Source organism: Microtus ochrogaster, chromosome 5 (assembly GCF_000317375.1).
Source record: "Microtus ochrogaster isolate Prairie Vole_2 chromosome 5, MicOch1.0, whole genome shotgun sequence".
Classification (NCBI taxonomy): Eukaryota; Metazoa; Chordata; class Mammalia; order Rodentia; family Cricetidae; genus Microtus; species Microtus ochrogaster.
In genome coordinates, this window is record NC_022012.1 from 75,702,036 (window position 1) to 75,715,659 (window position 13,624).

The window sequence follows — 13,624 nt, forward strand, 5'->3', positions numbered from 1 at the left end:
TTTCTTTCTTTCTTTCTTTCTTTCTTTCTTTCTTTCTTTCTTTCTTTCCCTGAGACTGGATTTCTCTGTGTAACTCTCCTGGCTGTCCTGGAGCTTGTCCTGTAGACCTTGAACTCCTGCCTTCCTGGTGCTGGGATTACAGGTATGTGCCACCACTGCCTGGCTGTGTATGTATTTTTTATGTGGGTATATGTCCATGAGTACAGGTTCCTGAAGAGGCCACGGACTCTGGATCCCCTGAAGCTGGGGTTACAAGTGGTTGTGAGCTGCCTGATGTGGGTGCCGAGAACTGAACTCAGGCCCTCTGGAAGAGCAGCCATTGCTTTTAACCATGGCGCCATCTATCCAGCCACCATACCCATCTTTTTTACTGTGCATTTTGGGAATTGAGCTCAGCTCCCCATGCTCGCAAGGCAAGTCTTTTTCAGAATGAGCCTTCTCTCTGGCCTCTCAGCAGTGAACTTTGATATTCCAAACCACCTTCTAATGTCACAGCCATCTAAGTCTCAGATCTTCATAAACTAGAAGTGATAGGACAAGCCTGTAACTCCAGTGCTGGCGGGGGGAGGAGGTGGAGGCAGGAGGATTGCAAGTTTTAGGATAACCTGGGTTACTGACTGAGTTCTAGGCCAATCTGGGCCTTGTAGCAAGACCCATTCTCAGGGAGGAGAAGAAGAAGAAGAAAAGGAGAAGAAGAAAGAATTGTGCAGTGCAAAAGAAAAATTTGGAAGGTAGCTCAGCTGTGGTATGTTCACCTCAAAAGCATGGGGCCCTAGATTCAATCTGCATTCAATTCACCTTCATGACTACCACCACCACTACAAAATACCTCCCCCCAAAAAACAAGGAGGAGGAAGAGGAGTTGGGGAGGACTCAGGTGGTCTATCTGTAGTCAGTCATCTGGTAGAAAAATTGGATTTCCTGTCTAGGTCAGCTGGACACTGTGGCCCAGTCTCTAACCCATTAGTCTACCCTGCCTGCACCTCCCTGGTGCAGGAGGCCTGGGGTGGTTAGAATAACACTAGCAAGTGATTCAAGAGGGCTATGGAGCTGGGCATGGTGGTGCACACCTTTAGTCCCAGCACTTGGGAAGCAGAAGCAGGTGGATCTCTGTGAGTTTGAGGCCATCCTGGTCTAAAGAGTGAGTTCCAGGACAGGCTCCAAAACTACACAGAGATCCTGTCTCAAAAAAACTACAAAAACCAAAACAAACAAACAAAAAAACCAAGTTCAAAGTCACCCAACATGTGACAGAAGAGCCTAGATATGTGTGTCTCAGCCTTGTCTACTGCTCCCCTTCCTCCACTGCCTCCACTCTGGTCCCAGCTGCGGCTGATCTGGTTGCTACCTGCAAGGCCTCCTCCCAGGCTCCTGCACTGGCCTGGTCCATAGGCTATTCTCCACATGCAGTTAGAGGGAACCTACCGAAACAGAAGATCGGCCTGAAAGTCAGTTAAACTGTAGAACACTTGACTAGCATGCACAGGACCCAGCATTGGTCCCTAACACTGCAAGTCAACGGTATAACTTAGAAAGCAAGTTTTGCCTCCCCCTTGCTCAGAACCTTCGGTGTCTTCCAACTGACTTAGAATACAAGCCAAAGACCCAGAAATGGCCTGCATCAGCCCACATCTGCCCCCAGTATTTCTCTAACCTCTTTACCTCTGTGAAGGTCCTGGAATGTTCTAAACACATGCATCCCAAGCATGCACCTGCCTCAGGGCCCTTGTGCTCGTTGCTATCCATCCCTATAGCTTTTTGCAAGCAGACAATATGATAGAAAGCCCCCTCCACCAACTACCACTATGATTTCAATGTCACCACAAAGACTTCAATTTCATTATGTCATCAATAAAACCTCATTCCCTCATTCCGATGTCACCTTCCCAATGAAGCCTTCCCTCACTTACCTCCTCTCTCTTTCCCCTTCTTTCTTTTACTTAGACCTTGGTGTCTGTTTCCAGTACTCTGAGCACCGTGCTTGCTTTGTGGTGGTCTGTCTCTTCCCACCAGATTCCGTGATCTCTGGAATTTGCTTGTTGAAGGTTCCCCAGCTCTGAGAAGAGGACAGGGGCCCAGCAGAGCTCAACAAATACCAGTGAACCCAAAATTCCATTAGAGTATATGGGCATTGTCCCCGCAAGGGAGAGTCTGGAGAACATGTATCAGAGTTTCAGAGGACTCTCTATCACTTTCAAGTGTGCCCCAGCTCTTCCACTTGGGGTTATGCTGGCAAGTAGATTTGCCTACTCTGCTTAGCCAGTTGGCCCTATGGTTGTTCTGTAAGATTAGAATGTATAATTGTTCTCCATAGAGTTAATAGGCAGGATCTGGGCATTTGCATCAGTCTCTGTGCAGGGGTTAGGATGAGTCTTCTGGTTAATCCATTTAGTTATGGCAAGAGGTGGCCAGGCTTTGTGATGACTTCTTTGTAAACTGTGCTCCCTACATCCCGATTCCTTCCCACCACCCAGAAAGCAAGCTCCAGCTTTTGTGATTTCTGCTGTCTCATGCCTCGTTCCTCACCAGTTAGTGTGGAAACTTCCCAAGGGCAAAAGACCAATTTTTTTTTTAGAACCAGGTATACTCTAAAGGAGATACTTACCTGGTTTCGATTCTGCCACCTACTGGCTATATGATCAGAAACAAATAGTCTAACCTCTGTGTTTGTGGCAATTTAAAAGAGTCTAGGAAGAAAGAACAAGACCTTCCTTGTACTGTCAGGAGGATGGGAGAGGAGGATTCCTAGGAGGATGGAGAGTTCAGTGAAGTGGGGGATTTTTAACTCAGCTGCCCCACAGAGACTGAGTGTTTGGGGGTCAGGAGAAGTGAGGCAAGTGCCCTCTCAGATAGGAGGGTTCCCAGCATCCTTATTCTGATCCAAGCTGATGAGGGTGGTCTAGCCTGACAAGTTGCCCATCTCTGCCCTTGTAGGCTTTGTCTCAGAAGAGAGAACATGGAACTGTGCTGTGGGACAGTACTGAAGTGCAGACACGTGGAGTGCTCCGAGCAGAGAGGAAGGATGGAGGAGACAGGTAAATCAAGGGCTCAGAGTCACCTCTTCCTGGGTGACTTCCTGTGGCTGCAGGACCTTGAGGATGGGCAGCTGGGATCTTGCCTTCCTCCTTCCCTCCCTTTTCCCTTCATCCCAGGGAATCCTGGCAGTTTAGTTGGGTGGAGGTCAGAGCTGCAGCTCCACAGGCCTGCGCAGCTGCGCCCCACTGCACACACCCTCTAGTGGCTACAAGGTGTGCCAACCACTAAGTTGGATGGGTCCTGAGTAGGAGCAGGCCTTCAGCAGAGTGCAGATCTAAGGCTTCTTCTCACTTAATGTTGGCAGCTGCCCCTACTGTGATTCTATTCCCACTTTATAGCGGATAGATGACCCACACTTATCAAGTGAAGAAGTACCGTAGCATTGGTCCTGAACTCAGGCTACTAGACTCTGGTTGCAGTGAGGGGGGTCATTCCTAGGCACTGTCCCCATGCTACATCTCCCACTGAGTAAGTGCCAAGAAGCTAAATTTTGCTTATGTTAGCAGCCCTCTTACTTATTCCTTTATTTGATCATTTATTTAGTGTGTGTTTACGGTATATGTGTTGTGGGTGTACATGTGTGAGACCAGAGGTTGACACTGGGTGTCTTCTTGATGCCTCTCCTTATTTCTTTGAGACAGGATCTGTCACTGAAGCTAGACTCATCCATTCAGCCAGGCTGGCTGGTCAGAGAGCTCCAGATATCTGCCTCTGCCCGAATCTCCCCACGTCTGGGCGGCAGACCAGCACCGCTGTGCCTGGTTTTTTACATAGACCAGTGGGCATCCAAATTTAGGCCATCATGGCAAGCACTTTAGTAATAAGCCATCTCTCTAGTCCCTGGTTTGAGGTAGCAGGCTTCTTGAAGTCCTAGTTTAGTCTCTCCTGGCCTGGTATACCTCAAGGACATTGTAGGAAGAGATGTTTGTGCTAGGAGGAAGGGGCAGGAGAGTCAAAAGCCTCAGCTCATATACTTCTCCAGGGCTGGGGGTGTGGAAACTCTTGAAAGTATCCAACCCTACCGTGCCTCAGTTTCCTTATCTGCACAAAGAGAAAATAAAAGGCCGTGAGATGTAGGTGAATACATGCTGGCTAGGCTTGAAACTTCTGTTACCGGGTAAAGTGCTCAAAGCACATGTCATTATTCTTGTAACCTGAAGTCAAGGCAACAAATATCTTTGTAAAAGAAACATACTTGGATCTGGGCGGTGGTGGCGCATACCTTTAATCCTAGCACTTGGGAGGCAGAGGCAGGCGGATCTCTCTGAGTTCGAGGCCAGCCTGGTCTACAAGAGCTAGTTCCAGGACAGGAACCAAAAGCTACGGAGAAACCCTGTCTCGAAAAAATAAAAAAAAAAAAGAAAGAAACATACTTGATTTCTTTTTATATTTATTATTTTATTTTGGGGGGACTTTTGGAGACAGGCTCTTATGCAACCCCAGGCTGGCTTCCAGTTCAATGTGTAGACCAGGACAGTCCTGAACTCCTGATCCACCTCCTAAGTGCTGGAGCTAATGGGCGTGCACAATCCTATAGGGCTTTCTTTGTATTTCACGAGCCACCAATTTCATGGATGAGAAAGAGTCAGACCACAAGGCAAGTTCGTGTGGATGCTGCTGGTCCACTTGGGTTGTGTACCTTTATTAGTAAGCATTATTTTCTATAATCTTCGCTCCGTGAGGCAAACATCATCTCCAGCATGCTTAAAAAAGAAACAGTGGTCAGGACTCTTCCGATTTCACCTTGGTCAAAACAGTAAGGGGTGGGCGAGACAATCGGCCCTCGCAGCACAAGAGTACCTGACTCCAGGTAAGGCTTGCAAGCAAGGCCCTTCCCCCCCCTCCCCCAGTGCACACCCAGACCTGGCTCTGGGCTTGCACGCCGTGGTCACGACACCAGCCCATTTCAGGGGTATCCTAATAGGAGGGGGGGATCACAAGTCCGCGCCCCATCCACTGCACCCCGCCTCCCTCAGGGAGCGGCGTCCAGCTCTAAGCCAATGAGAGTAGCGGAATTTCTTTCATTGAGCTCCCGGCCCCACTCCTGCCCGGAAGGGGGCGTGGCGCTGCGCCGGGGGTGGGGCCGCGGCTCGCCAGGGGAGGGCGGGGCCGGCCCCGCGGCTGAGCCAATCGGCGCCACGCCCGGGAGGGGGAGGGGGAACCAGGCCTTTTTTCCCCTCCGCGCGGGACCAATCCGGACTTTACAAGCTTGAACTTTTGCCACCCTCGGACTAGCTAGCACGCCCGAGGAGGTACCCCGCCGCGCCGGCTCCAGGGCAGGAGCGGCCTTAACCCTTCCCGTGCCAGGCCCCGCAAGTCTGTCCCCCAACTTGCCCCTGTTTTCATAGTGGAACATAGCTGGGGAAAGCACGCCCCTTCATCCACATCCCTCTCGAAGGGGCAGAAAGTAAATCCAAGAAGGGAAAAGGAAGCGCCCGGCCTTGAGGGGGCCCTGGGACGCCAGGCAGCCTGGCGGGATAGCCTAGGCGACCGAAAGGAGACTTCCAAGAGCAAGCGCACTCCTGCCTCTACCCCACCCAGTCCAAGTCCCCACCTCCGGCTCTCCTTGAGCTCCCTCGGTCTAAGTGTTCTCTGCCCCCTTGTAGCCTGTAGTGAGACCCCTAGTTTTGAGGAGGAGGTACGTGGAGCCTTCGTGGGTCACAGAAGATCCCGCTACCCCAACTTCTCTGCCGCCCTCCTAGTTCCCCAGAGACGCAGGGCAGGAAGACGCGCACACACGCCCATTTTTATTAGCCCGCGCTGAGGCTGGGGGTTTGGACCGACTCTAAAGTGCAATGAGTGTTTGCAAGTTTGTGCACAAGCCAGGGAGAGGCAAAGGGCCGCCTTGGAGTCCGGGTCGCTCTGGGTTCACCGAGCAGAGCTGGGTAGCAGGGTGTGTGTGTGTTTGCTTGCGCGTGTGCGGGATCGCTCGTATCCATGCCCAAGGCGCGACGTGAGCTAGAGAGCGAGTCGCGGGCGCTGTAAGCCTGGGGGCGGGGGTGCTGGGGCGGGAGAGGGGCGGGGGCCTGGGTTCGTCCCGCCCCGGGAACCAGCCCCCTCGGAGCCTCGGGCTCAGCAATGGGACGTGTTCTCCTTTAAGAGTTAAGAAACTTGAAACCTTGTTTGCGCAACAATCAGCGCCGCGGAGCCGCCAAAGTGTCTAGACTGGCATATGATGGGAGGCAGCCAATGACTCCGCGGCGCTCCTCCGGGGGCCCTCAGTGTGCGTTTGAGGAGAACAAAAAAGAGAGAGGGCGCCGAGTGGGGGAGCGAGCGAGGGAGCCGAGCCCAGAGAAAGAGCCGCCGGGCGCTGCCTCGCCAAACCTCGCTGGGACCGCGGGGCCACCGGGAGGCACTTTGGTGGAGGGGGGAGGGGGGGCGACCTCGGCAGCCGCGGCGCCCGGAGCGACCCAGCGCAGCGTGGGGCGGGCTGCGACCTCTGCCTCGGTGGATTGCATTTTTAATTAAGGATTCCTAGCAGCTCTTGGGATTTTTTTACGGCTTCCACTCATGTGTTGACACTCGCGTTCAGGAGAGATTTGCCCCAAGTGCACCGAGCGCCCGGGACCTGAGACGGAGTTGCTTTTCGTGCGTGCAAATCCAAACATTTGGGGTTTTGTTTGGGATCTTTTTCTTGCTTTGCTTTTATTTTTATTTTACTTTATTTCATTGCAGGGATCTGGGAGTTATCCACAAGCCTGAGTTTCGGATCCTGCAGGGAAAGCCCATGCAGCGCAGCACTTGGCTCTTGAAGGCAGAGTTGTGCAGACACATTTGGGGGTACGACGCAAGCGCTTTGTGCTCGTGTACCAGCCGCGCAACTTTTGAAGGCTCGCCGGCCCATGCGGGGTGTTTCTAGCATCGCTTCACCCGCGACTCCCCTAAGGCTCCAGGGCGGCTGGAGTTGAGCAGTCCCGGCCCACCGCGGTCCATGTAGCCCGCTGGTCCCGCGCGGACTGCGGCTCGGCGCGCGCGTGTTCCCGGCCCGGCCCGGCGCGAGCTCCCTCATGTTGCAGCCCTGCGGTGCCCCTTCGACGACAGGCTGTGCACGGTCTGCACGGCGCCCCGCGGCAGAGCTTCATGTGGGGCTGCGGCCCGCGCAGCCGGCGCCTCGTTGAGGGAACGGACCCCTAGTAACCGGAGACCGCCTCCCCTCCCACCACCCCAGGCGCCAAAGGATATCGTATGTTCAGGTCTAAACGCTCGGGGCTGGTGCGGCGACTTTGGCGAAGTCGTGTGGTCCCTGATCGGGAGGAAGGCAGCGGCGGCGGCGGCGGTGGTGGCGACGAGGATGGGAGCCTGGGCAGCCGAGCTGAGCCTGCCCCGCGGGCACGAGAGGGCGGAGGCTGCGGCCGCTCTGAAGTCCGCTCGGTAGCCCCGCGGCGGCCCCGGGACGCGGTGGGACCGCGAGGCGCCCCAATCGCGGGCAGGCGCCGGCGCACTGGGGGTCCCCCGAGGCCGGTATCGGAGCCGGGGGTCGGAGCTGAGGGCTCCCTGCTGGATGTGGCGGAGCCTGGAGGCCCAAGCTGGCTGCCTGAGAGTGACTGCGAGACGGTGACTTGCTGTCTCTTCTCCGAGCGGGACGCTGCGGGCGCGCCCCGGGACGCCGGCGATCCCCAAGCCGGGCAGTCTCTGGAGCCTGAGGAGGGTGGCGGGCCTCGGAGTCGTGAAGCCCGCTCGAGGCTGCTGCTTCTGGAGCAGGAGCTCAAGACGGTCACGTACTCGCTGCTCAAGCGACTCAAGGAGCGTTCGCTGGACACACTGCTGGAGGCGGTGGAGTCCCGCGGCGGCGTGCCGGGCGGTTGTGTGCTGGTGCCGCGCGCGGATCTCCATCTGGGCGGCCAGCCCGCGCCACCGCAGCTGCTGCTCGGCCGCCTCTTTCGCTGGCCAGACCTGCAGCACGCAGTGGAGCTGAAACCCCTGTGCGGCTGCCACAGCTTCGCCGCCGCCGCTGACGGGCCCACGGTGTGTTGCAACCCCTACCACTTCAGCCGGCTCTGCGGGCCAGGTGAGCGCGCGCGCACGGGGTCGCCTCGACCTACGCCTTCATCTTCTGATCCTTTGCCACCTCTTTGTGGATGCTCTCGGGATACTCCCTGGTACTGGGAGCCTGCAGTGGGTTGAGGAAAGCTGAGGGGTAGGTGTCTGCAACTTCAAATGGTAACTTCACTTGTAGCGCCAGCAAATTTAGAAAAGGGCATGTTCGGGTTTTCTATATCCAGCTTCTGGGACTTAAAGAAGATTGCAGCTTTGTGAAACGGAATAGCAAGCCATGGAGAGGCCAAAGGAATAGGCGACATCTCCCGTTTAGGAGGGATTCACCCCAGTTGGTTGCCAGCTTCTAGCATTTGTGTGCGTATTCCTGTACCCCGTCCGTGCTTTTCTGCATCTAGGTAGATATGACTGTGAAATTGTTTGCGGGCAAATCGTGCCTAGCGTGAAAAGTGTTTGCAAAATGTTTTACTTGTTCCTTTCTATGCTCTGAGCCCAGATTCTGCAGGGCAGTCTCTCTTGTTTCCAACATCCTTTGGGGGTAGACCGCCAGGCTCCTTCATCGTTATAGCGCTTATAATTCTTGCTTTCAGCTTCCCTCTAGAGTTAGGGTCCTACGGCATGAGTCAGAGGCTTCTAGCTCTTTTGTTACTAGCCCCTTTGTTCTCCTGGGATCTTACGCACACCCTTGCTTACCTAGGCAGGCTCAGGTGCAGGAGCAGAGGTGAGGACAGATGAAGGCCCCTGATGGGCCTGGAGCTTACACACACACACACACACACACACACACACACACACACTTTTTTTGTACCATGAGAAACACTCATTTTAGGTATAGTTGAACACATTCAAGGCATCGGAGTTTTTGCTGGGGAGAATGGGACAGGTAGTTACCAGCTCTGGTCAGTTCTCAGGTCTTCCTGACTCAGTGTGGAAAGAAAACATGAGTTCAGGAAGCTTGGCTTCTCCCCTGTGTATAGATGAGGGCCTAGTGTCATGAAGAGAAAGAAAGTGGCCCTCCTGTTATTGTGATTCCTGACGTGTGTCCCTCATGGTCCCTCATGGTCTGTCCTTCCAGGCTCAGTGTAGAGACTTTGGGTAGTTGTGGCTTTCTGTGCCTGGAGGCTAACTGACAGCTTCCCCTGGAGGAAACTGCAGTTTCTGTCTCTGGGGGAAGGACCCTATTTGTGCTGGTATTGCCTCCTCTCAGTTTTTTTCCTAGTAGGAGATGGATGGTGGGGCTCACTATATTCTTCCTTAAGGCCATACCTAATGGATTTCTTCCCCCTGTGGCTAAATCGAAGTATTAACAAGTTTGCTGAGCCTTTACACTGTATCAGGTACTTTGTGTGGGGGGAAACGGGGGGGGGGGGGGGGAGAGAGAGAGATTGAGAGATTCATGCTGTCAAGAAATCCTCCTGGGAGGTGGGAAGAAGTGGGAAGGAGGTGAGGGGGTGGGGCTAGGTCAGTGGTCTGAGCCACCGGGAGGGCTGTGGGTGTGCCTGTAACTGGATCACCTCTGGGAGTGCCACGCCTTTAACCTGGAGCAGCCTCAGAGGAGGGGGTGGACCTAAGGAGGGCTAGCTCAGGTGGGTGGACCGGATAAGGAGGAGCAAAAAGCAGGAGGCCTTAGGATCGAACCCCACTTAGTTCCTGCTCTTTGCCCTAAGAATTGGCCCTGCTTGGCCAGGGGGAAGCTGAGAGGGGCCTGATGAACTATAGAATAGGGACCTAGGCTCTGTACAGTGACCTTGGATGAGTGTGTACGTGTGGGAAGGCTCTAGAGACATTTTCAACTGTACTGAGTATTGGAACCTAATTCCCCACTTCCCCCATGAGGCACCTTCCCCTGGTCGGGAGTGTGGGGGATATGCAAGATGAATCTGTTCCCTGCCTCTGCTAACCCGAACCTAGGGAAGGCTCTAGTCATCCAGCTGGGGGCACCTTTGAGGACTGTGGTTGTGGGAAAGAAGCAAGAGTTTCCAGTAAGCCCGGTTGACCCTCTCGCTTTCCCTGAGACTGGGGACTGGGGAAGCCCTTTGCTGCGCACTCCGCCCCCGGGGCTGGCCGCCAGCCTGGCTCCTCGAAATGGGCGGGCACATAGCAGGGGTTCAGCCGAGCGCGTCCTGATAAGGAGACCGCTCCTCCCAACTTTCCAGCTCAGGGAAGAGGGCTGGGGCATGGGGCAAGCAGGCAGGCAGACAGACAGACTGTCTGTTCGCGCACACAACTAGAGTAAAGTGCATGACCCAGCACCAGTCATTCGCGCCCGGCCTCCACCCTCAAGGATTCCCAGTGTGAAGACACGTGGGAAGTATGGTCCCCCTTCTGTTCTGAGCCTGGGAAGTTGATGGCCCTGGCCTCCTCCCATATGTAAAGTTCTGGGTTAGCCAGAACTGAGGTGAAGAGGTTCCAGGCAGGTTCTAGGCCCCCTGGGTTTTGTCTTAGAAACTGGTGTCCTGCACAGAGGCCTTGCCCCAAGTACCAGGCTCAGTGCGTGACAGTCTGGGGCCTCTGGGAGCTGTCTTTCCTGGGCCTTTCTGTTTAGGGTAAAAGGCAGCGCTGAAGCTTGGTGGGTGCCTATGTGGACGGAAATGTGGAGAAATACCTTAATCACAGCTCTGACCTGTTTATAGAGTTCCTTTCTCCTGCAAGTATCCATTAACTCTGGAATGAATCTCCTGCTCTTTGCTTCCCTACTTTTTTTTTCTTTCTGTAATTATATTCAGTAAATTACTATTATCCAAATTGTGCCCGGGAAAGAGAGAGAGAACTTCTAAAGGGCTGGAGGAGGCTGCCTAGGAAAACACAGGGTTCCCAGGCCAGGCCTGGAGGAATTAGAATGGGCCAGAAAGTTTTTCCTTTTATTTGGCCTGGCATTATCCCTTTGAAATGAGATCAATTTCAAGTTGGGCTTCCCGGCCCCACCCCGCCCCCTCGCGGCCCCTCGGCCTGTCTGTCGGCTCCCCGCTCCTCTCTTGGAGGTGAGGAAGCAGTGATAATGCCCAGTTTGCCTCTTGCTGGCGCCAGCCGGCTGCGCTGTTTATCTGGCTGCTGGGGGAATCTGGGCAGTTAGGCTCCTTCGGCCTTAAAGCGCCAGGAGCTCCTTTTCTGTCCTCCCGATCCTGAGGCTTGGGGTTGGAGCCTTTAGGTTCTGAGGGAAGAAGAAACAGGCACCCAGAAGGCCCCCTCCACGCCCGCCTGCCTGTCATTTCTTGGGAGGGGAAAAAAGTCGGAGGCCCAGGCAAGCATGTGGGCTTGTCCTACAGCAGAGCTGCCCTACAAAGATGGGTGGAAAGTAATGTCACATGGAAACTCCCGCTAGGCTCCGATCGAGGCTGTGAGCCTCCTTCTGGCCTGAGATGAAGGCATAGATCCCAGAAGGCTAGGTAGCCCCTGAGGGCTGACCAGAGGGGGGCTGGACTGCACTGTTGGCTCCTGGCTGACTACTCAATTTTTGGAGGAAGTTAGGGGGAGATTATTCTAGTCCATGCCTCTGTGCTGGAGGTCTGAGGGGCTTGGAGCTTCTGATGTCTTTATCTTTTTCTCTTGATCATGACCAGATCAAGGTCTTTCTACAGGATCGGGGGTTCCTGTAGAGACTGGAAAGGCTCCATTAGAGTTTACAGTGTGTAAATTTCCAAATCAATATAAATCTTATTTATTTATTTTAGTTTTTCGAGACAGGGTTGCTCTGAGTAACAGCCCTAGCTGTCCTGGAACTATTTCTGTAGACCATGCTGTCCTCGATCGCATTGAGATCCACCTGCCTCTGTCTCCCAGGTGCTGGGATTAAAGGTGCACACCACCACTGCCTGGTTAATCAGTATAACTCTTAACAAGGGCTAGAACATCTTCTAGACAGTGGGTGGAGAGCTAGGGGTCAACTTGAAGATTCTCTCTGATCCTGTGTCTTTACCCAGTGGAGGGCTCACCTAGCCTGCCTGAAAAGTGTCCTATGGGTCCATTCTCCTAAATCCTGGAGGCTGTGTAGGAGGAGAGAGGGAGCGACAGGTAAGAATTATTGGCATTGTTCACAGCACATCATTCATAACAGCGAAATGTGGAACCAACCCAAATGTCCATTAGCGGTGAATGGATAGACAAAGTGTGATGGAGCCGCACAATAGAATACCATCCAGCCGTAAAAAAAAGTGAAGTGCTCACACATGCCAAGGCATGGATGGGCCTGGAGAACACTGTGCAGACACAAAAGGCCATATAGTGTATGATCTTATGAACATGAGACTTCCAAACTAGGCAAATCCGTAGAGACAAAGGGTGGATTAGTGGTTGCCTGGGGTTTAGGGTTGGAATATAGGAAGTGACTGCTAATGAGGATAGGTGGGGTTTTTTGTTTCTGTAATGCTGAAGATCTCCTATGGTTATATCATGGTGATGGTCATGCAACTCTTTGAATGTACCCCCAAATAACTAGACTGCATACTTTAAAAGGGTGAGTCTTGTGATCTTTGAGTCCGCCTCTTTCCCTCCCCATTTAAGATTATCTGGTGTTGGTTTCTAACAGTGACAGGGATGACTTATGTAGCTGCCTTCCAGCATGGCCTTGGGCAGTCCTTTACCGACTGGATGTGAGGTGCCTCATCAATAACAAAGGAGTTGAGAGCTTCCTTGGTGGTGCAGGCCTGTCATCCCAATCCCAGTGCACAGGAGGCAGAGGCAGGAGGATGCCTGATGGAGGCTAGCTTGAGCTATGCATTGAGACCTTGAGTTTGGCCAAGCCTCCCACAGCTTTTGACCTTTGACATGCTAGAGCTCTGTATTCTGGGCTGGCTACTATAAGTCTTATACTTTTTACTTTCTAGAAGGATCTGTGGTTAGACTAAGTCCCTTCCAGAAGCTTAGCTGTCTTTCTCTGGCTGCATGTCTGCAGTCCTGACATCTGTTTTCTTTCTGTCTCACTGACGATGCTAGGAACCTCTCCCCAGGTGTGACTGTGGGTAGTGGGTACTTCAGAAGGGGAAACAGGATGATCATTTCAGAGTCCCTGTAAGGAACCCGGGGGTGGCCAGGGATATGCCTGCAGTGTGTTCAGGAGGTAGAGACAAGAGGATTAGTAGTTCAGGGTCATTCTTGGTTTATACTGAATTCAGGGCCAGCCTGGGCTAAATGAGATACTGTATAAAATAACTCAGAGAAAGAGGTGTTGGGTGGGGAAGGTTGGGATTGGTAACAGTTGCTCCTTACACTCTAGCTACTACTTCTGTTGCTGGAGACCGGTGTGAGGGCAGATGTCTAGCCATGCCCTGTGTTTCAGGGGCTGTAACAGAGGGTGGGCACCAGACATGGCTCTGGTTCTGACTCCACAGCCAGTTTCCCAGGGAGTCACTTCCACTCCCCAGACTCAGTCCTCTCTCCCACGGAGCTCCAGACCTGTCCATGCTGGCCTACTGGACCTCTCTCAGGTCTGGCCTCTGGGGCTGAGGATGAGTTCGAACTCTAACTCAAAGTGTATAGTCTTCCTCCCTGTGTCCGGTTTGAGGTCACTGGTAGGTCCCTTAGACTCTCAGATCCTTTCTCCCACTCTTTTGTCTTTGCCTGGAAACATTAAAAGAACACTGAGTTCCTACTGCAC

General features: G+C 53.5%; 1 protein-coding gene across 2 annotated transcripts in view; it reads left to right on the plus strand.

Annotated features, from left to right (window-relative positions):
* Positions 1 to 6,214: 6,214 nt before the first annotated feature.
* The window catches only part of Smad6 (SMAD family member 6), a 72,502-nt gene continuing 65,092 nt past the window's right edge, over positions 6,215 to 13,624 (plus strand). The window contains exons 1-2 of one of the 2 annotated variants that reach the window (XM_026778962.1): positions 6,215 to 6,259; positions 6,712 to 8,044. In XM_026778962.1, coding sequence (XP_026634763.1) covers positions 7,222 to 8,044 — 823 coding nt within the window. In that variant the 5' untranslated portion in view covers positions 6,215 to 6,259; positions 6,712 to 7,221. Of the gene's footprint in view, positions 6,260 to 6,450; positions 6,625 to 6,711; positions 8,045 to 13,624 lie in introns of those variants that run through there. The other variant, XM_013346466.2, reaches the window with a different exon arrangement.